We start from the raw sequence: 27,500 nt of genomic DNA, 5'->3' as shown, positions 1-27,500 counted from the left end.
TGGGGTGGGGGGGTGTGGGGGGGGGGTAATGTGACCCCCCCAGGTTATTGCTGGTGAGGATGAAATTAAATGAAGAGGCACTTAAAACCTGGATGTGTCCGCCCTGCCCCATGCAAAGGACTCTTGGCACCAGGTGTTGAAATTTATGGGGAGGTGGGGTGTGTGTGTGTGTGTGTGTGTGTGTGTGTGTGTGTGTGTGTGTGTGTGTGTGTGTGCACGCAGGTGTTATGATGGAGATGCCAGGAGGGTGGGTGGGTCTCTCTCTTTAAACGCAGGTTCAGCTCTGGATCAAGCACAGGCGTTTAAGGACACACCTATTAAACTGCAGAAAATATGACTTTAACATGTAGGTCACCCCATCGTCCTTGGCTTGGTTAAAAAAAAAGTTTTTGAAGTTGGGAAAATTGAGTGTGTGTGTGTGGGGGGGGGTGTATGGTGTTGGGGGTGCACAGGAGGCCAAGTCCTCTATTTCTGCTTTCGGCATTTTAGAGTAAAGGCTTCCCAGGGCCTCTTTGAGGCAGGTAACGTTTGATGTAGCTATAATCGAAAGACACTAAATGAAAAGATATATTTGCCATAGAAATGTGTGCTGCAGATCTCTGTGTGGTATATGCTTCCATTCCTGTTTATGTTTGTTTTACCATCTGTTGAATCAGTTTTGGTTTTGTATATGACAGTGTGTTCCTGCTATATGAATATCAGCTTTGTCAATGGTTCTCAATAAAACTATAGTTAGAAGAGTTGCTCAGTGTATATGTGAGCAGTACCCTTGAATTTTGAAAAAAAAAAAAGGAAAAAGTTCAGCTCGGAGTCCACTGTGCTTCTAAATTATGCTGTAGTTGTAGTTTCAAGGTCTTTGCTTTCAAATGACCCAGCTAGCACTTCTCTCCCTTGCTCCCCACTAAGAGTCTTCCATGCTTTATACGTCCACATACCCCTCGATTCAGGTGAGAACAGTGAACACACACACACACACACACACACACACACACAGACACACACACACACACACGCACACACACACACACACACACACACACACAGAGACACACACACAGACACACACACACACACACACTCACACACACATACCCACACACACACACACACAGAGACACACACACACACACTCACACACACACTCACACACACACACACACACACACACACACACACGTCCAGACAGACAGAGCAGCATGCAGGGGCTCCAGTCCTTTGTTAGCAGCAACTCTTTTCATTCCAGTGGCACATTAGTAATCCTAATCCGCGCACGCCGTGGCCAAGTCCCAGCGGTGAAGCACCCGGGAGCGGGCGGCATGTTTAACAAGGCTCCCAGTTAATTCAGATACACTTAACATTCATCTACATCAGCTCAAAACTGTTTATTGGGCTGGCTGTGAAGCACGCACACACACACACACACACACACACACACACACACACACACACACACAGTAAAAAAACAGAAAAAGAAAAATAATCAGGGATCCAAATAAGCAGTAATTTATGCCATCTCTTTCTGCTCATATTCACACGCGTGGGCGCTCTGACTGTAATTTATAAAGTGAGTTAAAATGACATACCTCTTAAAGTGCGTTTTGCCCCAGGCGATCTGACAATTGAAATGAATTTTTTATGGAGAGGGAGAAAAAGTTAACAGCTACCCAGTTTTGTCAGGTGGGTTTTCAAATATTTAATCACACCCATGATAGAAATTAATATGCAGGGCTTGTTTTTTTTTTTATTATTATTATTTGTGTTGATTTATGCGGCTCGGCAAAATAAAGAGTAATCACACTGCAGAATGTGGAAAGCATGGAGTAGTAGAGGTCTGAAGGTGGCCAAGGCCATGGTTTCTCCTCTTCTGTTTGGTTTGTGTGGTGCCTCACCCCAATATGAGCTGGAATGGAACTGTCTATTATCTATCTGTCCCTCTATGTCCCCAGTTGCTTACCAATTTCTGAACTCTAGAGGAATGGAGGCCCTGTTTTGTAATGCTGTTTTTATGAAGGATGCATATGGTTTGGGGGGGGGGGGGGTGAGGATGGGGGTGGGGGTTAGGGAGGTAGGAGGGAGAAGAAGATATTCTGTGTCGGGCTGTGAAACATGAATGAAGCCATAAAGCCCCTCTGCAGACTGAGAATCTCCTCTTGTGTGACTTAATTTGTTTTTTTTCTCCTTCTTTCCCTTTTTCATTCTCATTCCGTGTCCTTTGGCCATGCTGTACCGCGGCAGTCGGAAAAGTCCGGAATATAAAACTGCGTTTTTATTATTCTTCATTTGTATGCGGCGTCCAACCCTCGGCAATCGGATCAAAGATTACCCAACTTGCTCAAAAATAAAGCAACAAGGAACACTTTAGGCAGTAATTATTAGAATCACAGTGCTTTTCTTATTTTGAATTATTTATTTATTTGGTCTTTGTGTGTGCGCGCGTGTTTTTCTGCCAATGCAGAGCGCAATGGGGGCCGATTACTTTGATTTCCGACTGGAGTCACAGGGGTGTCCACTCGCCATGCCTGTGAAATGCTTAATGAATTCTATCAAACTGAACACAATGAAGGCCTGATCTGATAGGCGGTGTGTGGATACCAGGAGGCACACTTGACATTGGCTGCAGCAAAGTGGGCGAGAGTCCTGAAAGTTTACCCCCTCTCCGGTGCTGTTACGGTGAAAGTTGAAATGCAGAACTTTCCCCGTTTAAGCTCTTCATCATTTTGTCATTTCACTATGTCAAAACAGTGAGTGTTGAGCAACAATACATTTCTCCTGTTTAAGAAGAAGCGCTACTGTGTCAGGAGTTTTTGGGAGAAGAGTACATGTTTTGATGTGCTGTTATGTCGCTTTCTTCACTTTGCTGTGGAAAGAACATTTTATTCCTACTGGAGACCCATCTTGTTCAGCTTGTAACGTTTATGAAATACTTTTTCGGAGTGTCTATTTACACCCCTGGTACTAATAGCCTTGGTCACACAGCTGAGCTATTCACACCCTGTGACATAACAACAAAAACACGTTGCCCGCGTACACAAAAAACATGGCGGACATTTGTTTTTTCGTCAGCAGAAAGTGAAGAATTCGGAAAGGTTTTGGCACTGATATCTGTTTTAGATGGAAAAGTTGTGTTTTATTTTCATAATCTTTGTTCAGTGAACACATACAACCGTCAGTTTGTTAGTTAACAGAAATTTCGTGATTATGACACTCAGGCCTAACACTCATTTTGACGTGGAAGTCGATAGTACAGTGGTTAATGACATGGTTTAGTACGTGGGAGACTGGGGTTTGATTCCCTCAGAAAGCGTTTCGGCAGAATGAGTGTGCATGTGTACCAACGTCTCTGCGCAATTTGAACAAGAGATCAGTTCTAAAACGGAAGTTTGGATTGCAACAATTAGCTAGTTCACGCACCAGGGTGTAAATAGCATACCGGTACATTACTATATACACCAGGGTACGAATAGCATTCACATCTAATTAAACAGTGATGCAAACAGCATACCTTATTCAGAGTGTCTATTTCACAGCTGAGCTATTCACACCCTGTGACATAACAACAAAAACATGTTGCTCGTTTTTTTTATTATTATTACATTGTGTGATCAATATGCCAGAGTAAATGCAGAGGGGTGCAAATAGCATACACTGATATACCAGACGGGGTATTAATAGAACACATTGCAGTGTGCACCAGGGAACAAATAGCATACATTGATATTTGTACCAGACGGGTATTAATAGAACTCATTGTTGTGTGCACTGGGGTAAGAATAGCATTCACTTCTAATTGCACCAGGGTACGAATAGCATACACTGCTAATTGTACCAGGGGTGCAAATAGCCTTACCCATACTTTTTTTGTTTGTTTTGTATTTATATTTCTACTCATATTTCAAGGTACCTCTGTTTTGTTAGCTGGAAGCCCTGGGTGCATTTTCTGAAAACAATGTTTGTGGTTGGTGCACATTTTTGATCAGGTCAATGAAACCAGCATATAAAATAATTGTGAAGTAATTAGGGGGAAAGTGCAGAATCTATACCATTATAATCCTGTAAGAGAATCCAACTCTGACACCTATAAGTCAGGGTAATATTGCCTTTTATAAGGGTCCATTACTAATTAAACATACACCTTATCATGTTCATAGACCTGTACCTTAGATGAAAGCAAAACCTTGTGGCAAAATACATATATTTGGCTTTACCTGTTTGAAATAAAATCTCTAGTCGTATTCCCTAAGAGGGGTTTTAGTGAGTTTGGTGCTGCTGTGATCATTTTATGTCTATTTCAATCAAAAGACCTGCAAGAAAGGCCACAGGCAGCTTTGAATATTTAATACTCTGTTTTCATCAGATGTGAAATAATTAGACGCTGGACTTTTTGATTGGACTGTAAAGTGTGGCAGAGCGCATGTGCAGGAACATGAGCAGAACAAGAGATGGACAGAAGTCTAAAGACAACAAGAAAGGGGTAGGAATGGATAGAGAAGGAAAGGTAGAGCGAGACAGTCAAACGAGAACAAACTGAGAGAGAGAAAGAGAGAGAGGGCTAGAAAACAAGAGAAAGCCAGAGAGAGTAAGAGAGGGTGAGAGCACAAGAGAAAGCCAGAGAGAGTAAGAGAGGGTGAGAGCACAAGAGAAAGCCAGAGAGAGTAAGAGAGGGTGAGAGCACAAGAGAAAGCCAGAGTGAAGCTAAAAAAAAAAGGAACATGCATATGAGAGAAGAAGAGAAAGACCTCGAAAGGAGATAGAGTGTGTGTGTGAAAGACAGAGAGATAGTTTGTGTGTGTGTGTGTGAGAGAGAGAGAGAGAGAGAGAGAGAGAGAGAGAGAGAGAGAGAAGAGAGAGAGAGAGAGAGAGAGAGAGAGAGAGAGAGAGAGAGAGAGAGAGAGAGAGTATATTGGGGAAGTGTAATAACTGCACGGGTCTTTATTTTGAGAGCTCCTGCACGAGGCTGAGCACTTACCCTTGCCTCACTGTGGGGATAATTGTCAATGAATATTTAACAAGCCTTCAGTGGCAAGGATAGGCATCAGAGAAAAGCATCAACTGTTCTCTGTATTATTAATATTGAGAATGTGATAGATACTGTGTAGTCAGTGGACCAGGGTGCACAGTGGATTAGCAATTGAAAATGATGCAGTCGTGAAAAGAAAAAAAAACGAATTCCCCCCTACTCCACGCTGGTCGTCTCCCACAAATCCTTTGTGTGTGTCACTTGGGAAAGCTTAATGTTTGAAATTTTATGGCATGCTAGTACGACGTGTTCACTTTCGAATATTACTTGAGATGTATGTTCGCGTCAAGATACGGAGGCAATTTTTGCCAAACTTTTTTCGGAGGCGGGTGGTGTGTATTTAGCTGAAGTCTCTCCAGGCATACCTGAATGCACAACTCTTGTGTGCTTGTCTGTGTGTATGCATGCATGCATGTATGTGTGTGTGTGTGTGTGTATTTCTTTCTCTGAAATCAGGAGTGCTCATAGCCAATCTGGTAAACATAAACCTGTCTCGGCTGTTATGACATATCTGCGGCAGAATTACCTTATCGCCGCCTCAGATTTAGCATGCCTCATAGCCAGGTGAGAAGACAGAAACATCTTCCCATCATCCCTCAGCACCCTCCCCATCCTTGCCACCCTCCCCCCCCACACCCCTCATCCCTCAGCCTTCAGTGAATGTCACCAAAGCTTCATGTCTCTGCTCTTCTCCACCCTCTCCACCACCATCACCTTCCTCTCTTCCGCTTCTTGAAGTGATATAAAATTCTAATGTGTGCCCTCTGGATCTATTCTCTCTCCTGAAACCTGGCCAAAGCTCTGACGGGAAGGAAGGCATGCTCACTGCTATGCATGAGAAGCAAAAAAAAAAAAAAAAACAGGAAGCAGAGAGACTGAGAAGGAAGGAAGAAGGGATAGAAGGTGGAGGATGAGAGGTAGACGACAGGGCAAAAAGAATCTCTCATGAATGGAATGTATCCGTATATAAATAAAAGAAGACATTCTGGGGAGTGATTTAGCATGTTTTTGCGTTGTGTTCATCGCATGTTATTATCTGCTAAAATGACTTTGCCCCCGTGCCCTCTCACGTCACAGCTTTCCCCATGTTTTTTGACGAGCCTTAATTATTTCTCTTCAACGTTTTATGGCCGTCTTTGACAGATGCTCTAACTTGTAAAAAGATACATTATCGGACACCTTGAATGCTGATTACACACTCACATACGTGTGTGTGTGTGTGTGTGGGTGTGTGTGTGTGTGTATGTGTGTGTGTGTGTGCGCATATTTGAAGTGTATGTGTGCATGCTCACTTGTGTCCCAGTGTGTGCGTGTGCATGTGCCTGTGTGTGTGTGTGTGTGTGTGTGTGTGTGTGTGTGTCTGTGCTGTTCTGATGATTTCAATGTAAAGACATGGCGCGGCATCTTCCAGGGGCATGTAATCAGGACTGAGGGCTGGAGAGCCGAGAAAAGCCGCATGTATAAATCATCATCCCTGCTTAAAGAAGCACCTATTGTCAGGCACACCAAATCAGACCACCGTTTCAAGTGCGATACATGGCAAACAGACTGCAGGCCACTTGAATCAGAAATACTGTATTAAAGAAACAACTAACGAAAACAAAGCCGTGGGCCTGAAAATTGGGCGATTTCAGGTGAGAAGGTTATAATGGTAGTGTTGTATTACAAGGCGGCTGTCGTCTGGCGTGAGAAGATGCAGACTGGAGGAGAAAGGGGCTTGGTATTGATCTCCGATGGGTTTTTGTAATGTATGTGGTCAGACAGCGGCACGTTTGCGTGACTGATGCCTTGTATAATGTGGCTCTAGGCTGATGGTGGGGGGGTAGGTGTTTTGTGTGTGTGTGTTTGTTGGAGGGGGGGGCAGTTGGTGGAGAGGGTGGGTTGATGGGAAATTTCTCAAACGATAACAGTGACCAGACAGATTAAATTCCAGGACTGAATATCTCCATGGGAATAGATGACCCATGAGGGCGCGGAGAGTTTGTCTTCCTCTGACACGGTTGTCCCTGCCACCTGGCCGGTGCCACTACAATGAGAGAGGACGCCTGGGACTTCACTCTCACCCTCCCTCCATCCCTCCATCCCTCTTTTCTTACATCCTTTCATCCCCTCATCCCTTCCACACAGAGATGGCTTCAGCCTGCACTTCTCTTTTTTTCCGCCCCAGGAATTTATTTACAGCTATTGCATGCTCTGTGAATGATGGGACAACTCAACAGTACATGGACGCTTGCCCCGAAGAGATTCATAACATTTACTGTTTTCCAAATCCAAATCAATGACTCCCTTTCCCCGCGGAGTGAATCGCAGTTAATACTCCCCCTTAATTCGTAAAGAGGAGAGGAGTCGTTTGGGCTGATTGTGGTGATTTAGAGAGGGACAAGAAAGAAATGGACGTCTATTGGATAATGACGAATGCAAATGTGCCTCGCGTCTTTGATTCTCATATATTACGCTTTTTATCTGTTTGTGCTGAGCTGTCTTGCTTTGGCTCGATAATCAGACAGGGGTTTTCCCTCATAAAACCCCCATCATCAGTGTTGGGATCTCTGCATTTTCCATTCCCCCTCTCTCTCTCTTCTTTTCTCTCTCTCTCTCGCTCCCTCTCCCTCTCTCTCTCTGCCCCGGCCTATAAAAGCTATTATGGCATGGTGGCAGTTATAAATGTTAGCTTTTCTACGGATGCAGGGTGGGGTGTCCGCCGGATTACTTTTGATTTATGTTTTTGCGCCTCCCCTACAGTAACTCTTGCCGAGGATGGTGTCCTTGAACACAAACTGTAAGTAAAACTAGCTAAGGCTGCAGAGGTCGCCTAACAGTGCGGCCCACTGGGCTCTTTGAGAAAGCCAGAGCGCTGCGTTGGGGGTGCAGCAGCAGTGATCTATAGGGCTGTCTCCCGGGTATTCCTGGGTGTGCTGATATCTGTCCATTCTCTGTGATATGCCTCAGGCGCTTTGTTCCCAAGACCAAACGGCACCTAATACCGGAGCCTGTCTCTGGGACTGTAAGGCGGAGACGGGCTTTTCAAAGGGGGGCATGAATTTCAAATGAAATCACTGGAGATAGGCTTTTAAATCCAAAAACAAACATAAACAAAGCAGTGTATAGTAGACGACTCAACGAGCAAGTCTGGAATTTAAATGCCACGGCGGATTTTTTGCTTTCTTCACATATGGCAGCTGTATTGGACTTTAACGCTCGGAATAAAGACAGATTTAAAGCCACGACAAGCGTACTTTATGAATGTAACGTGCCTTATAATTTACTCATTCTCTCATAACCCTCCCTGTTATTATAGGAATAAGGGGAGAAACCGCAGCTTTCGTACTGCACGGATCTCCTGTTTCACACAAGTCGGGGAGCGGAGGATTCACTCTCTGTCTGACCCGCTGTGGCCTTGGCCGTCTCCCCTGCTGGGAGGCCAGTGACATAGACTAATCCAGCGCCCCGCTTAACCTCTCCGTCCGCTGAACCTGTTTATCATCCTAAGTAATGGCTCCACACTTGGACGTTTATAGAGCCCGTTTTACAGGATTCCCAGTGAATCACAGGACTAGATTCTCGTCACCTTCTGGTGTTTGTAAAGCAGCCTGAACGACTGTGTCCATTCAAAGGGACCACAGTCACAAAAATGCTCAAATTTGATGTGACTTTACTGCATGAAAGGAAGAGAGAAAGATGGCTATCTGGTCGCGTGTTGAGTTTTGCAGCTGTGTGTTGGATCCAGCAGTGCAAATGAACCGCAATGATTCATCCACAGTAGGGGAGCCAGCCTTCCCATTGGGAACTGTAATATTCAGTGTCAACATACAGTAGATTTGTGCCGAGTTAATGGAGCTTATATTTAACCAAGGTACTGTACTCTAACTGTGTGGGAATGTATTTGAAAAGATATGACACTGAATATGTAGCTGACTTTTTTGTAAAAATGAAACACAATCTTCACATATCTAGCCAATCTGCAGAGAATTCACCTTTTGTACACAAATGTGCAAACATGATTCACAATCGAGATTAACCTGCTTCAGACAGCTTTCGAACAAAAACCAGCACACATTTCTGGCACTTCACACTGTCGTGGCAGAGAGCAGACCCAAATAGTATGATCCTGTCGCAGCATTTTCTCCTTGAGGTTGTCCTTTATTTAGACCATTTTAAAAGGCTGGAGGGTCGGGAAAGGGTGGGTGGTGGTGGTGATGGTGGTGGAGGGTGGGGTGTTGTCATCTCCACCTCCGTGGAGAATCTCTGGGAAATGTTATTATGATTTAATGTCACTATCAGGCTGCGGGTGTGTCCTCGTGTCCCTCGTTGGGTTTTCTTCCACGGCTAAGCCGCCGTTTTCATGCTCTCTGGCTTGTCAACATGCTACATCTGTTTACTCAGGCTGGCGGTTGCGCTGGATCCCGAGCGCCATTCATCAACAACAATTTCCCTTAACAATAGGCAACACCCTTTCTTTTTTTGACACAGTTGATATAAAATTATACTTAATTGTGGGGAATTATACAAAATGCCCTGTAATTATTTCTCATTTTCCCTCAACGTGTTAACTTTCCTGTGCCTCCCGTGAAGAAAATAAATGAGAATGACTGATCTAATTTTGTTGTTTGTGAGAAACTCCAAGATGATGGATCAGTGCAGAGCCACAATTGCTGGGCTAATTTGATTTTCAGTTATCAGTGCATTTTCAATGATCTGCGTTGCGGAACTGTAAAGATCATTACTTCCCATTACAACAATGTCATAAAAAAGATATACACTTCAAATATCCTTTCTCCCTGAGAAACTTGCCACTTTAGTTATGCAGGCCCCCAAACTTTTGCCTATCAATGCTCTCAATTGCCTGTAGGTCAGAAATACACTTTCAATTCAACCAGGGGCTGGGGTTGTGTTGCAACAAAAGATCCTACTGGGTGCAAATGTATGTGAACATATTTCTATTTTTTCCATAAAAGTGAGACTTACAGAGACTCATATTTGATTTCATGCGTAATTAGTTTGTCCATCAGGAGGAGTTGGAGCTCATGCTGTGGTTGTATATCTGCAACATCATGACGCTTTGATGACACTGTGTTTTGGCACAACAGCCAATATGCATTAGAACAATAGCATGGTTCCAAACCACTGGCCAAGATGAGGGAGATGTAATATCCTGTCTGGCTTTGGTCTCACTGACTGTTATTGTTGTTTTTCCTTTCTTTTTTCAGATGATGTAAATCGTCTTAAATATACAGCCATTGGCAGCTTTGATTATTTAATTATGTTCCAGACACTTGAATTGAACTGACTTAATTATGTTTTAAAATGATATTTTAATTAAATATCAAGGTAAGCAAAGATGGATTTTGAAATAATTAATCAAACATCCAAAAATTAAACCATTTTTTTCTTGCCAGGGCAGCAGAAAAAGTGTGGAGACTTATTTAGGACTCTTAGAGATTCAATCTAATTTAATTCTCTCCTCTACTCTCTAAATAAACAGTTCTGAAACCTTTTTTTCTTCTTGGGGGAGTTGAGATGATAGAGGTAATCAATATTTCTAGCATTTTAATTAAAACCGTTAGTGGAATAAATCCATTTAATTATCAGTTAATGAAATACAAGGTCATTTACCTGACAGCAACTTTGAAGGTGGCTCACTGGCCGGGAATGAGCCCAGCAGCCCAATGTCAGAGTCGTTTAGCGGCTGTCAGCCGACAGGTTAAATTCCCTCCCTAGCTGGTTAACCCCTGACAGCCATGGGTTGCCTACCCTGCCTGACTGCTTTGAGGTGTGGATTTAGAAAGGCTGTTTCTCTCTCTTCCTTTCTCCCTTTCTCCCTCTCTCTCTCCCTCTCTCTCTCTCTCTCTCTCTCTCTCTCTCCCTCTCCCTCTCTCACGCTCTTGGTCCTTCTCTCTTTGCTGGTCAGGTCACTCCCACAGAAGGAGTGGGGGTGGCGGTAGGGTGATGGTGGGGTTGTTTGCTCTCAAAACGCGTGCTGCAGGTATGATGTTTAATAAAAAATCAAGGTCATCACCAGACAACCGTTCGGCCGTGTTGGTCGGTGCGGCGGAGGATGAGCTGCGTTTGTTCAGGAGTTGGAGGAGAGTAACATGCCATTGTTATTCACCCTCAGTAGAACAGCCGAGATCTAGACGGGAATGTTTAAGCAGGAATACTCTCCTTCACCGAATACAGGGTTTTAGAAGAAAAAAAAAAAGGAAAAAAAAAAACACCCAATGAACCTACTTAACATGAACCTACCAAAGTAGACTTGGAGATTGCGGGTGCAAGCTAACAGTTAGCTAAAGTGTGAGGCAGGACAGAGAGTGAAATTCACCCTTCATTACAATCCAAAGGGGGGGGGGGGGGGGTCTGCAAAGCCAAGGGTAAAAGATTTCCAACTCGTGTGGTGGGTGCGTGAGGCCAGGATCACAGCCGTGGAGTTTAGTTTCAGACTTGGGTTCTGCAGAGCCGAAGGAACAGTGCTGTTTCCCCAGCACACCCCAGCCTCTCCGCCATCTGGAACAAATACAACAAATAATAAATAGAGATACAATGGAGCAGAGAAATTGAATTTAACTTGGCCCTGAGCACTTACCTGAAATGCGCGTATAATGGTCCGGGGCATTTGTCATTGCGAATCGTTCTGGAGTTTTTGTCCCACTGTTAATGAAATAGTAAACTTGGCCCCTCGAACATTACGTACGAGCTTTATGCATCGATCTTTTCTATTGCTTTCTTTTGTCTTATTACTAAAATCAATTTCCTCCCCCACCATTGCCAAGAAGAGCATTTAAAAGCACTCTCCATGCATGGCTCTCTCCCTTGTACTTCCGTGAGCTGCTTTATTGTCCTCGGCCAGACATTAGAACAACAAATGTCAGACCCAGATTTGCTATCTTGTTGGAAATGGACATCTTATAAAAGCAACATAGAAATCCTTTAGAATAAACTAACACTTCGGGAGTGCAGAACATCATCTTTAATGTCTATTATTTAATTGCAATGTTGACTGCTTGCCCAGCAACATGACATTGTTATTGATGGTTTTATCTCGCTTTTTAACCTGGCTCTTTTAAATGTTAACTATTATTGCCAGGACTGTTCCTTAGTTTTATGTGGAAGGGTAGGTCAGTGTGAAAGTGTTTGCGCCAGTCACTCACAACAAACTGACTGGCTCTTCGTGGCTACGCCCGTCTTTTAAGCACTGGTCATCAGAAAGGGTCAAGGCCATAATTTAGATTAAGCTGTGGCTGTGACCTCTCTTTCAAGACGCACACACACACACACACACACACACACACACACACACACAAACAAAATTGGAGTACAAAGACTCATGCACTCACATAACTCACACAAGAAGCCCACATAAACACACTGACTAACCTAGAGAGAGAGTTAACACACACACATACACACACAAACACACACACACACACAATCAGCCCAGGCTGTGCCGATTGGCCGCTCTCTGTATTTCCTAATGCATTGGCACCGTGGCAGAGCGGCAATCTGCACAGCCTCGAGAGCCTGGGAGAGAGGGCCCTGTGAAGCGGGCACAAACCCCTTGCTATCTCAGTTTGATCCTGTGCCTGTTTACGCAGTTATTTCCCCACCACAATTCGCTTTGAAAACAAACCTGCTTTCATCCCGCACCAGAAAACATCAAGCCCCACTGTTAATTTCTGTGCCACCTTCCTCTCCCTCCTTCTCCGAAAAAAGATTCAAAGACACCACGCCAAGGAGTCTCTGATACTCGCCTTTTCTGCGATTTAGCATTAAGATCAGATTTTTATGTTACTTAATTATTTCCTAATTAGTTTGCATGTTAATTAAAATGGTGGCTAATGTTAATTACCTATATTAATGGATTCTCATGTAACACCTGCCCGAAGCGCTTGGCTCGGCTTTCAAAATATCTTCATCTAAGCCGGTTGGCGCATGCCGTCTCGCTGCGTTGAAAAGCCGAGCGGAATTGAAGTTGCGGGATCGTTGCGGCAGGTTTCTCTGAAGTATTTCAACCCCAAATGCCTTTAATTCCAGAACTCATTTGAAAGATTGGAGAGGTAGTACAGAGAAATGGTGGGAAAGCTTTCGGAATGAAGAAATGAGGATTCCTATATCCACTCTCCAGTGCTGTGTTGTGAATTTTTGATTAGTTAATAATTGTCGTAATACATATTTTTTCCTAAATCATATTTCATATTCATCATATTCCCACCTACATATTTTGTGTTAATTTTTCCCTCCGAGCATGAATGCCACTAACAGAGTACATTAAGACTAATACCAATATTGACATTTCATCTTAGGCATCTTTTGCATTTAGATCGAGTTGCTAACAGAGGGTTTTATCTGTCTCAGCACCTGCCATGGAATGCTGGTCAAGGTCCAAAGAAGCAGCAGTTATTAAGCAGTGGCTGCCCGCTATCGAAAAAGATGATGATCGCACGATCAATACGACCCCCCATCTCCCTGATCCATAATGTGAACATTGTCTGAAACCACCCTCTCCACCCCAACACACACACACACACACACACACACACACACACACCTTTGGTCCTCTGCCCCGCCCTCCCCAAGTCTGAGTGTGCGTCTGCAGCTGTTTAGTCTTCTTGGAAGCAAGGATCAGCGATTAAATGTCACCTTTCAGCAACAACATTGAATAAGAGGCAGCAATTTAGCTCCTAGCAATTGCTAATTTCACGCCCTGATAAATGTTGCAAGAGCTAAACCTTTCAAACTCCGTGAGATATTTCTTAAAGGTGCAGGAACATATGCAGGTGATCACAGATCTATTGCACCGAGCCAAGAGCCGCAGACTTAATGTCAAGGTCAAACGCATTGGGGGAACTTTATGGGGGAGCCGCCCGGCTGGCCAACAAAACTCTGGCTGTCTTCTCTCCCTCTCTCTCTCTCTCTCTCTCTCTCTCTCTCTCTCTCTCTCTCTCTCTCTCTCTCTCTTTCTCTCTCCACAATGACATATGGGACTGTTTTCCAGATGAAAACATAATGTGGAAATTCAGCTGCCAAATTCTGCTGTTTTTAATGGATTGTGGTAGAAACAAAAAATGGTCCAATTGAATCCTATCATTCCTCACCCATTCCTCTCAAGATTGTGTAGTCTGAGTCCAGGTAATTGGAAAGCAAAGATACACTGTTGTTACTGGCACTCTGTAAAAGAAGAGTATCACATACCGTGTTTATGTACAGTACAGTCTGGTTTATATAGGACTGTGTATAATAAGATTCATTTTGGAATTATAACCTTGAATTAACAGCCTGATTTTTTTATGGTGAGTTTAAATTTAGGAAGTCATTTCTACAATAAATGACTAGGAAAACATTTCTAGAATAAAATTCCTCATCTGCAGGCTGGTTGTTCTGGGGAGGCCCTGATAAGAGAAACATTGCAGGGACTCCCGTCAGAAAGCCCTCCCATAGTAACCATTATTTGTGTCCATAAAGTCACATGATTCATGTCAGGAGACCCCGGCCTATATTACATGCAGACTTTATGACCAGTGATTTGAAAGTAATAGTTTTCAAATGAGTTGCATGTTTCTTACAGCACCTCAGAGAGTGTCTCTCCTGAAAAAGGGATTCTCTGCCAGATGATTTTTTTTCCTCTGTGAGGGATCCTGCTTTGGGAGAGAAAAAAAAAGAGTCAAGAAAATGTCTGTTGCTATAATAGCACTTTGTTTGCACTTTGCTTGTCAAACCTATTCAAATTCAATGCGGAATGGGACAGACCACATCTCCCCATGATGATTAGGCTTTTAAAAATGGTGTCCTGTATTCTTGTTATATGAATAGGTTTTGAAGGTGAAGCTTTGTGTTGTCTTTGTGTGCCCGTCTTTGTGTGTGTGTGCATGTGTGTGTGTGTGTGTGTGTGTGTGTGTGTGTGTGTGTGTGTGTGTGTGTAAGTGTGTGTGTATGCGCAGCTCTCTGCGTGCATATAAATTTACGAGAAGCTTTAATAGAATCCTCAGCCATTTACAACTCCAGAGTCGACCCCACGCAACTCCCGGCTGAATTCATTTTCCGAGCGCGTGGCTGCCTCTCGGAGACAGAGCCGGGGCCTGATGGGAGACATTTCAAATGAGCCGATGGATGTTCCGGGTGTTTTGAACACAAGTCTCGTTGGAGGTGGGCTGGTGGTATGGTGGGGTGGGAGAAGATGGGGAGGGGTGTGTGTGTGTGTTTGGGGGGGGGGGGTGGGCAGCAGGGGGTTGGAAGCGGGTATGACGGTGGGCGACTTCCCACAGTTTTTCAATCTTGCCGGGGCGATGCTTGCATTCGGAAAAGACGATAAAGAAATAAACATAGCCAGTGTTTTTTTCGTCCCCTCTGCTTAAATATACAGTTTAAGAGGCATCTGCGGGCCCATGGCGGCCATTCCCCCTCCTCGCCAGTGCTCACCAGAGGCACATATTTCTCCTCGTTAATTTATATCGTCCCCCAGCTGCTTCAAATGAGAGCTGTATCCTGTTTGCAAGTGAAGCCACAAAATTCCTGCTTTCGCCTCCTCCTTTTTGTTCTGTTTTTTCTTTATTTGTCTTTTGTCTCAGAAGAAAGACAAAAGGGAAAAGAAGTGTTACACAACTCTGTTTTGATTGTTGGGATTCAAATAAAATTTGGGCCGTGTTTTTATGCAAACCGTCTGTTTGACAGGAAAGGGGAAAAGGGGGGGACTTTGGAGGGGGGGGATGACTATCGTGTCTGTAGTTCTTCCTGCCATTGCTGCCTGCACATTGACTGTGAGGATATTCCCCTGCTTATCTGGATTTGGTGTGCTCTGCCCTCTGTGACCTTGCCATTGACTTTGCGTTTTTGATAGGAAACAAAGGATTTCACCTAATGCCGAGTCATTGCAACATGTGTCTCTCAGTCTGAATTCTGCCCTTTGTTTAGTGATATTAGTGATACTTTGTTTGCAAAAAAATGTGCTTTATAAAATTGTACATATTGCATAAGCACATGTAATAACTATTGCATTACTAGCGTGAGTACAAATAGGCTAGTAGACTAGAAATATAGCTTTTTAACACATAGATAGGTCTACCCATGTGCTATCCATGTTTTCACTCTGTATTTGTGTGCTCAATGTCATTGTAACTCAAAATGCTGCATCTGTGTGGTGCACTTGCACTATAACAGTGTAGAATATGACCCATGATTCATTTGAGAGTGCTTTTTTAAAAAGATACTTTTGTGCGGGGCGTGCACAACACTCAAGTCCCATTTAATTTCCCCAAACTTCCTTCAAAATGTATAGAGAACTCTTTTTTAAAATATATTTTTCTGGTAAAAAAACCCTTTTATTTTGAAGGTAAAAACAAAAAAACCTTTTGGAAAATCAATGCCATCCATGAGTTTTAAGAGTACTTCCCATGGACTGTGCATCCATGCAGAATAGGCTATATTTGCTGCTATTCATGTGAAATATCCAATGCGTCTCCTCTCTAATCTTTAAGGCATTGCAGTGGTATTGACATTAGTTCAAGAGAAAGCCGGGGGAGCTGACACTGCTTATAGCTGCATGTATAAATTATTGATATTTACCATGGATTTAATTTTTGCCCTGCTGGATGAATAGAGGCCTTTGGTAATTACTGTGTGTGTGTCCATGTCCGTGTGTGTGTGTGTGTGTGTGGTGAAGTGAAGTGGCAGAAAGGAATCAGGTGCTGATAAAAGCTATGTCTAGTCTTGCACCATTTTGTGATTGACAGACCAAACGTTACGTGAGTGTGTCTCAGGGGCTGACAAATTGGCACTGGCATGTCAACATAAAGGCCTTAAAATGACTTGATTCAGCACATTTTCATACCGGAACACCCACCCTCTCTTTTACTCCCTCTTTCTTTTCCTCTCTCTCTCTCTCTCTCTCTTTCACACACACACACACACACACACACTCCAGAGACTAACGTAAGTATTCATCAAATGATCAAAATGTATATTGATTTATGTGTGCATTAGCAGTTTAAAGGCAGGGAGCTGTTTTGACAGTGTGCAAGCAGGTCTGAATGATTCTGTTTGAAATGGGAACACAGGATGCAGCACTCTGAAGCTCCTCTGTCTGCATATCTGAATAAGCAGAACTTTAAACAGGCTGGAAGGAATTGCAAAGAAAATCAAACCCAACCATAGTGTAGATCAGGGGTGTTATTTTCTGTGGAGAATTGTGGCAGAAGCAATGGAAGGCTTTGCCTTCACAAAGAGGTCATACTGACATCTAGAAAAAGCAGTTACGACAGTGGGCATTTCTTTTTCCTTTTACCTATTCAAAGGTTGAACATGACAGAAATTAGGAAAAAATCTCTTCATTTTTGTCTGCCCCCCTATAGTTGTATTTATTTTTGATTTGTCTATAGTTGTTTTAACTTTGTGAAGAATTGAACAAACCACAAAATATGTGTAAGACTTGTAGTAGTCTAACACTCAGTCTAACGTACACACCTTCAAAATCTCCATTTTCTAATAAAGTGAGCACATATATTATGCATTAAGAATTATGATTTCAAATCCCATTCGCCACTGCTCTCCATTCTATTATTGACATTCTGAGTATTTACACAGACTCTAATCTTCACCAGGGGGTGTTCTAGATTAGAATTTTGGGCATACTGAAAAAGTTCGGCAGGTAACATTATTTGACTTGCAGCCTGTAGTGATGACGGTGGAGCGGGGGTCAGTGAAAGGTTGGGTAAAGCCCATCTTATCTCTCTGTCCCGTCCCCATATCACCCTCTCTCATCTCTCCAATGCAAAATAGAAGACTTCTCAATCACCCTACCTGCTTAAATAAAGGATTAAAAAACATCAAAAAAGCATGTCGGTATCGCCGTCTGACTGGAGAGCCCTGGCTGTACTGTCAGCAGGAGTGGTGTATTAAGTGTGTGTGTGTGTGTGTGTGTGTGTTTGTGGTGAGGTGGGAGGTTGAGGGGGGGAGGGGGGGGGGGGGGGTTGGGTTACTCACGCCCCCTCACTGTCCTCAAATTCAAGGTGGCCGGGAATAAATTGCTTTTGTCTGTGGCGGGCATTAGTCATTATTGTGTGTGTAAGCAGCGGCGATGGGCCGGAGTAATTAGGATCCTGACACGGCATGGCCGAGCGGGCTGAGTGAATCAGAAATGAAGGCAAATGAAAGCCGATTCCTCCGAGGGGGGAGAAGCCGCCGCTGCCGCAGAGCTCGCCACCCGCCTGCCCGCACACACCCGCGACTGCCGCTAATTTTCTTCGAGCTCCTAGTTAGGTTCATCTCATTCCTCCCAAATGAGCAAAGCGGCTGAGCTGAAATACTCTTCCCCCCACCGTACACATACAGGCCCCCCGCTCTCTCTCTCTCTCTCTCTCTCTCTCTCTCTCTCTCTCTCTCGCTCTCGCTCTCACTCTCGCTCTCATTTTTTGATAGGCATAGTAACTGGAATGAAAAAGCAACACATCTCTTCTGTTGATTTACTTGTTTATTACCAAGGGGGATGGGGGGGGGAGGTGGTTGATTGAGGAGCTGCTTGAATTCATGTGGTTGTTTGACCTTTACGGAGGCGTCTGCAAAATGGGCAAAATGGTTTCAGTATGGAATGCAAACAAACCAGACATTTATGTATTGGATGACAATGAGTGGAAATCCAGCAGCCTATGCTCGCTCATTTGATTGAAGTAAACTCTATCCATCCACATGCATTTTAAGTGCTATGACCAATACCAGTTCATCCAATGTGCTCAATTTTTGTTCAGAGTCGAACAATGGAGAAACCTAATTTATTGATCAACAAAACACATTTCAAACCCAAACTATTAGCTTCCGCCCAATCATCTGAACTACAAACCGTTTCATATACATATTTTCAAGAGAAAATGGGGTCGGTTCAAACAATTTACCAGTGTAAAGTCTTTGTATTTCTCTTCAGTTCAGGAACTATTTCACAATATTTGTCCTGTTCAGTGTAGCATGCAACCATTATAGAACAAACGACTATTCAGAACAGATAAAAAAACAGACCAATTTTGTGATGAAATGCCATCTTGTTTAATCTAACACAGTATTTGCTGTTTAAGCCAGATGCAGCTGGCAGCAGATTTGTAGTATTGGACTGTAAAGCACTCCTGGTCTGGCTGATTTTGTGACAAACTCTCTCTCTCTCTCTCTCTCTCTCTCTCTCTCTCTCTCTCTCTCTCTCTCTCTCTCTCTCTCTCTCTCTCTCTCTTTGTCTTCTGCCTGGGCAGGGGGAGATGCAGAGGAGCCACATGGAGGCCCAGAAGGACATCCTGGAGCAGATGACCCTGAAGCTTAAGAACCAGCAGTTCTGTCCGGCAGCCACGGGTACTCGAGAGCTCGCCCAGATGTCCAAGAACAACAGGTACTTTTTTTTTTAATGGTCCAGTAGTCAGAACAGAATGTTCTTAAAACTACAGATCCGCTAAGTTTTCCAAAAGATGGAATAGCCGAGGTTAAGCTGATAGATTGTTGGTATTTGAGGCATTCTACAAACAGGAACAGGAAAAGTTCTAAAAAATGTTGAAAATAAACCTGGAAATAATAGATGTTAAATTTAACAAAAGTGAAACAAATAAAGTGAGACTTTTTTGTTATATTTTTTGTTATCCTCGGAAAAAGATTGCAATGCCAGTATTAACATTTGGTGTCCAAATTTTACAAGGACTTTCTTGACTTAACCCAGGACCTGTGCAAAGACATCTCAAGGTCAAAAGGCATACAGACAGAGATAAACAGTATTAAGCTTGAAATACATTTTTAAAGTCATGAAAACAGGAACAAAGTAAAAGGCCTTGTGCAAAACCAAGTATTGTATGATGTATTATATGGTGTATTGTGCTGCTGTCTAACTGCACGTGCACTGTATAATCACACAGTCCAGTGGAGTTCATCATCACACCACTTAAGAGATTGCAGGTTTCGAGGGTTAATACGGAGGGCCCCAAAGTTATCGCCAAAAGACCCGATTGTGCACTCAGGTGCAATGTATGATATAAGCAATTTGTTATGTTAATTTGTTTTCCCCTCGCAAACATACTGTCTTACTCCGGCTTAATATAATTGTGAATAAACAAGAGGATGTTTCCTTTTGGGAACTGCTGGTATTCAGCACTTGCTCAGTGAATTTCCATCTCATTTCTCCTTCGCCCCGGCGAGGTGGAGTGAGTGTGAACTCCCCGAGTCCGGACTCCACTCCCCGCCTTGGCTCAGAATCAAGCGTCGTTTTAATCCTTTTAAGCCTCTCGTTGTAATGATTTATTTTGCGTACGAAAAAAAACAAAAAAAAAACATAATGATCCTTTGAATTTTAATGATGGCTCGCCTGCTCAAGGATTCATTGTTTTGACTCCTTGGCCCTTACCTTTTGCGGGCGAAAAAAAAAAAAAAAAAGACGTCTTTGGGGAGGAGCTGTCGGGATCCATCGCACCCTGCCTCTCCCCGCCCGGCTGCCATTGTCCAGGGCCCTGTCTGCGTTTGTGGTTGCGCTTGGCAACCTTGAAGCTGATCAACACCAGATAGCTGCCATTCAGCATAGAATAATCAAAAGAGATTCTGTCTGAGGGAGATCAAGGAAAACGGGAAGGAGAGAGCTCACTGGCTTTTATTCAAATAGCAGGCGTAAGCGAGTAAGGAGTCCCTGCTCAAGGAGTGTAGACGGGTAGGGAGTTGGGGCGAGATGCGGGGGGCGGGGGGCGGTTGGGGAGTGATGGCAGGGCGAGGGACTTTTGAAGGGAGGATTAACACCATAAATTAGCGAGCTCTTTCTATAAAAGTGTCACGGTAAGTGTGATGCGAGGAGTGTCAATACGCCATCCAACCTTTTCCCGGCCATTGCTCAGTGTGACGCGGCGACTCGCTGCGCAGGGAACGACGATGATGAATGAGATACAGTAGGCACCGTTCTTAGGGTGCGTCGACACCGGGCGCGACTCTGAATGGGGAGGTGGGGAGGGCCCCCAGATTGATGTTAAACAGATCTGAAAAGAATGGTAAGTGGGAAAGGGGGGGGTTTATCCATTTGCAGCCGCAGTGAGGACCGCAGTGGGCCTCTGGTGAGAGTCGACAGCAAAGTGACCTGCTTTGCTGTTGATTTGACTTTAGTTGCCTGCCGCTTTCTTTTTAATAGCTGCTTGTTGAATTGGCCGGGCACTTCCCTGGCATCCGTAGTGAAGATGCGCAACGCAGGCATGGGGTCTTTGAGAAGCAGAAACGGGCAAAAAATTAAATATGAAAATCAAAGCTCTTAGGATGAGGAGATGTAAGTGGTTTGTACACTTGCAGAACAGAAGATTCAAAGCTAGCCTGACAACTCTGAGAGCTACACGGAGGGCCGCTAACTAGATTTGCCGTTTCAGAAATTCACCCAGTCTCCCTCCTGTTTTATGTACTTTTTTGTGTGAATCCCTCCAGAGTTCTTGTTTTACAAACATTTAGTTGTTGGTTGGAGGGAGGGTGGAGAAACAATATGAGGGGAATATTGTATAACGTAGTTTGTCTGTTTAACTTACAAGAGTAAGAGTATTGAGATTTGTAATCAGATGTGGAGTGTAATGCCGTAGGGTGAATCCTCTCAAAGGCATCGGCATCATGGTGTTTCTTATTCGCTGTCTTGGCTGCTTTGTTATGATCAATGTCTTCCTGCACAACCAGAACTAAAATATTCATATTTCCCCCAACATCGTTTTGTTTCATCAACGTCTGTTTGAGAATGCTAATACTTTGTATGCCGCCATGCTCGCTCAAATTACATATGTTGAAGGCAAACACGATCCCGCTCTCAAACTCTGCTTAGCCTTGCCGCTGCATCAAATTGAAATAAAACAAAAAAAAAGACCTGTTCATAACTACCCCCTTCTTCTCTTCCCCTAGCCTCCAGCAGTTATTTATGTAATTTCATTCATAGTTTTCAACCTTTTTTCCCCCTCCTGGGACAAACACACTGGATTGCTTGTTTAAAAAAAAAATGGAGGCAAGAAAAAGGCAATGGCCTGACATAACTGTCAAATCATCCAAAGCCATATGAATTCAAAACAATTTCCCCACTAATGTTTATAAACATGCAGCCACCCTGCTGGGTCAGAAATCTGACAAAAACTCTTGACACTAATGTGTGCAAATCTGTGTGTGTGTGTGTGTGTGTGTGTGTGTGTGTGTGTGTGTGTGTGTGTGTTGAGACACTCCCAATCGTCCTTGTCTCTTTCATACATATTTGATGTTCTTTCATGTTTGGGCGGAGGGTCCGGGTGTGCTGAATATGAAGTGAAGTCATGTTTAATTAAGATGTTTCAGGCAGGGGGGAATGTCACTCACAGGCCAGGTGAAAGATCCCTTGTGTGCCCACTCAACCCTGCCACACACACACACACACACACAGAGACACACAGACACATACATACACAGAGAGACACACAGACACATACATACACACTCACTGCTGCCCTCACAGCTAACCGCGGCCGGGAACAATTACCACCGCTTGTCAAATATTCCCTCAGCTCAACACCTGAACACAGAACTTTTCAATCCAACTCTCAGCACTGCAGTGTGGGACCTGTGTCAGGGCAATAACCTAAGAAAGATTTCCTTTCACCTCTCTCTCTCTCTCTCTCTCTCTCTCTCTCTCTCTACCTTTCTGTGTCCTCTATCCCTATTCCTCCCTTCCTTGCCTCTTCCTCTGTCACTCTACCTCTCTTCCTCTCACACTTTCTATCCATGTATGTCTCCATACATACCTCTATATCTCTCTCTCTCACACACACTCTCTCTGTCTCCCTCTCATTTCCCAGCAGTCTGCAGGAGTTTGAGTCAGAGTACCAGGAGCTGTGGGATTGGTTGATGGACATGGAATCTATTGTGACGGACAGCCATGATCTGATGATGTCGGAGGAACAACAGCAGCACCTCTACAAGGTTAGTGAGCAGACAGATACGCACGCACACGCACACGCACACGCACACACACACACTCACACACACCACACACAGACATGCACACACACACACACACACACACAGTTTCATGCAGTCTCTACTCTGCAGAAACACACTCTTTTGTCACCTCTCCCACCTTTACCGCTGTATAGCCTGATTACCAGAGAGCTTGCTGTATCACATCCCATCAGACCTAATTTCATAAGAGTCAAAGATCCTTGCAGATGAAGGAGAAACTGGAGGAAGGGCAGAGAAAGAGAGAGAGAGAGAGGGAGAGAGAGAGGGAGAGGAAGAGAGAGAGAGGAAGAGAGAGGAAAGAGAAATGGGGACATTAATGAGTTGAGCGCATCCAAAATGAATAGGGAACACAGGCGGAGTGTGTGTGTGAGGGTGTGTGTGTGTGTGTGTGTGTGTGGCTCGAGGTCTCACTTCCACTCAGCTGTCCTTCAGGCGCTCTCTGAGGGGGCACGGAAGGACACGCAGGAAAGAAGTGCAAGAAGAAAAAAAAAGAACGAAAGAGACAGAGAGGGTTGAAAGAGGGAGAGAGGCCAACAGAAGCAGCGCGGAAGCGATAGCAGCCCCTTTATATGTGTATTCTTTGGGATGCAACAGAGGCACACACACACACACACACACACACACACACACACACACACACACACACACACACACACACACACACACACACACACACACATATCTATACACACATACACACACACACACCACAATGCATTTTTATTAATGATACATAAAACCAGGCATATCGGGTGAAGTCAATATGTTTGTCCATGATTAAAACAAACCGATTTTGGGTAGTGATATTGATCACGCTATGCATGCAGTGCTAATAAATATGTACTACCTGACTCGCAATCGCTATCAATTTTTACCTTGATGTGTCCGCACCTGTTCCTTTCCAGGCCGAGCGTGCGTGCGTGTTGTTGTGGCTGTGGATAATGCAGCATGGAATAGAGAATGGCCCCGATTGTGGATTCTGTTGGTTTGGCAGGATGCTGTTTGCAAAGGCTATTGGAGGTTTGTCATGGATGAGAGAGTGAAGAAGAGATAGAGGGAGAGGCAGAGAAGGACAGAATGAGAGGGAAAGAGATGGAGGGAAAGAGAGAGAGAGTAAACGGGTGAGAGGGAAAAAAGGAGGATGGGGTGAAAGAGAGATGGAAAAAAGAAAAGAAGGTAAGGAGAGGGAGATTGGGTAAAGGTGGAGAACAACGGAGAAAGGAAAGAAGAAAGAAAGAGGGGGATGAGAGGGAGAAGTGATGGAGAGAGAGAGGATGGGGAACGCTAGGAGGCACAGGCCGTAAATCAGGCTCATTTAGGCCACTTTTATTGTAGCGATCCTGACACTCGTCATCCTTGAATTGCTCTGAGCATATGGCATATTTCAAAAGAGCAGATTGTGAATCATAAAGAAATAAAATTAATAACCACCTTCAGAAACTGGAAACAACATAATGACGAGGAAGAGCTAGCCAACAGCAACCCCCCCCCACTCCCCATCCCACACACACAGACAACCCCCACACATACAGTACACACACACACACACACACACACACACACACACACACACACACACACACACACACACACACACACACACACACACACACACAGACAAACACCCACCACAACTCCCCTCTCTCTCTCTCTCTCTCTCTCTCACACACACACACACACATACACATACACACCTTCTCCTCCTACTCCCCCGCTACACTCACATTTTCATCTGTGGAACTGCAGAGGTCACCAGCAAGGTCGAAACTAATCTTCTCTCTCATCTTGCATATTGACCTTACCATTAGTCATATCTTACAGTAAGTGATAAAGTAGGAAATACCATCCGCGTTTCCTTTTGTTTTATCTCACTGTTATGAAAGACTCGCATTTCTCTTCCCTCGCTGAAATAATACACTCATAACTCTCTCTCTCTCTCTCTCTCTCTCTCTCTCTCTCTCTTTCTTTCACACACCACACACACACGTACTTTCTTTCTGTTTCTCTCCTTCTCTCTCTTTCCCCTCTCTCTCTCTCTCCCCCTCTCTCTGTCTCTCCCTCCCAGTAACGAACGACATTGGGATGCACACAATAGCAGTCATTTGAAAGGAGATCTCTTACTGTCTGAAGTATCAACCCCACATTTAATAAAAAGTAAATAAATAAATAAATAGAAGAATACCTCAAATGCTATTGACAGTTTTAACAAGTTGACCCCCAGTTTCGTTTCATGTTGTCAGTCTTACAATTAGTGTCAAAACATCAGTCAGAAAGGGTGCTTGTTAGAAACACTTGTGTGGTGGAAACATTGGCTGCATACTTTGACTTTAGATCGTCTTTTAGTGATTCCTGACAGTCCAAATAAATCTCGGCGTTATCGCCCACGCTCTGATGCCTCCCTGATCAAAGACCAAGCTGCTCCTGAATATTCCCAACGTTCCACTTGGAATATCTGCCCTACAGGATTTTTTTTCCCCCTCTTTTGAGTCAATGTTGATCTTTTCAACTGAAAAAAAAAAATAATAAAATGAAATAAAAACAGAGGTAGCCAAGAAAAACGTGATGTTGTAACTCCGCTGTTGAAAGCCGCTGTGTATTAAACGCTGTTATCCCCCTTTATGCATCATAAATCAAAAGATTTAGCTCTTTCTTCTGCAGATGAAGCTGAGGCAGAGATGTCTCTCTCTCTCTCTTTCTCCCTCTTTCCCTCCCCCTTTCTTTCTCTCTCCTCTCTCTCTCTCTCTCTCTCTCTCTCTCTCTCTCTCTCTCTCTCTCTCTCTCTCTCTCTCTCTCTCTCTCTCTCTCTCGAGGCCTCTCTTATCATCTGTGTGATCTGTGCATACCTGCTAAACACACATAACTTTACCTCCAAGCCCCAAATATATTCTCATTCACACATTTTTACATTGCCTGTTGGTTTAAAAGACACGCACAAGTTATTTTACAGTGTACTCAATTTCCAGTATAATATACTGCGTATTAATCATTTGCACTCAATTAACCATTAGTGCTCAAATGTGTAATTTCTGCGTACTTTTTGCCAGAGTTGCTTGTATGATTTTGTAATAGCATCAGTACTTATCCTTTTTTTGTCCTTATCTAAATGAATGAAACCATGCCTTCCAGGGATGTAAGAAAGCTAATGTATGAATGGTGATAATAAAAAAACATCAGCTCAAGGAGCACTTGAGCTGTTATCCTTCTTCCTAGTGGTTAGCACCGTGCTTCTCTCCTTGCTCGTATTAATACAGTTCTGACATTGGAAAGGACAGAAATAGTGTCGTCAGACAATCACCAGGCACCTTGCCAAGTACCAGGGAGCGCCACATTCATTTATTTAGTTGTCCATCCTCTCTACTTTTGGGTTACAGTTCTTTACACCAAGAGTTTTAAGCTGAATTACATTCTCATATGAAATCAACTATAATTGGATGTAATTGCAGGGTAAAATTGGAAGTTGTAGCTGTGTGTGTCAGGCAGAGGTAGAGAAGTAAGCAATTAGTTTTGAGACACACACACACACACACACAGAGAGAGAGAGAGAGAGAGAGAGAGAGAGAGATGGATTGGTTATGGCTCCTCCTGGCACAGGCAGGCATGTGTAGAAGGGTTTCTGCACACATAACTAAGCAGTCAGCATCAGCTGTTAGTTACAGCGGCATCAGATTCACGCCATGCAAATCGACAGGAGGAAATGGGATGAAGTGGATTGTAAATGAGCGTGTGTGTGTGTGCGTGTTTGCAAGGCAGAAAGAATCTCAGTGTGTGTGTTATACGAGGATGTGTACATTTTCACACTATAAATGTAAAAGTGGCTAGAAAAAGTATGTGCCCATGTACGTTTGGTATGTGTATGTATCTATGCATGCACATAAGAGAGAGATGGAGATAGGGAGATAGAGGGATGCAGAAAGGTGTTTCATGAAGAGCAGGAGCAGCTGGCCTTTAATGTCATGCCCATGATCCACTGGGCTCTCTATCCCTCCTTTTCTTTTTTCTCTCTCCATCCCTTTCTTCTTTTCTCCTCTGTGGCTGTTGTTCCTCTGTATTCTCTGTATTGGGGCAGCCGTTGCCTACTGGTTAGCACTTCGGACCTGTAACCGGAGGGTTGCCGGTTCGAACCCCGACCAGTAGGCACGGCTGAAGTGCCCTTGAGCAAGGCACCCAACCCCTCACTGCTCCCCGAGCGCCGCTGTTGTTGCAGGCAGCTCACTGCGCCGGGATTAGTGTGTGCTTCACCTCACTGTGTGTTCACTGTGTGCTGAGTGTGTTTCACTAATTCATGGATTGGGATAAATGCAGAGACCAAATTTCCCTCACGGGATCAAAAGAGTATATATACTTATACTTATACTTATACGTATTCCTCAAACCCAGTCTTCTCCTATGTGTATATTCCTCCATACTTTATCTATCTTCCTTTTCACATCTTTTCTTCTCTTCTCCTGTATTCTTCTGTCTTACTGGTCTACTCTGCCCAGAAGAGACTGGTCGCTATCTATCCCTCTCTTTTTCTGTGTCTCACTCCTTCTCTCTCTCTCTC

General features: G+C 43.9%; 1 protein-coding gene across 1 annotated transcript in view; it reads left to right on the top strand.

The window, feature by feature from the left end:
- akap6 (A kinase (PRKA) anchor protein 6) overlaps positions 1–27,500 on the top strand; it is a 117,849-nt gene that overhangs the window by 45,075 nt on the left and 45,274 nt on the right. Inside the window, 2 exon segments of the mRNA XM_076300623.1 lie at positions 19,237–19,370; positions 22,798–22,918. Of these exon segments, the coding sequence (XP_076156738.1) occupies positions 19,237–19,370; positions 22,798–22,918 (255 nt within the window).

This window comes from Alosa pseudoharengus, unplaced genomic scaffold (genome assembly GCF_046254945.1).
Source record: "Alosa pseudoharengus isolate Yale_2024_CS ecotype anadromous, Long Island Sound unplaced genomic scaffold, YU_APseudo_1.1 YU_APseudo_1.1_scf_22, whole genome shotgun sequence".
NCBI lineage: Eukaryota > Metazoa > Chordata > Actinopteri > Clupeiformes > Clupeidae > Alosa > Alosa pseudoharengus.
Note: the sequence above shows the minus strand (reverse complement) of the source record. Positions and strands in the feature narration are given on the sequence as shown.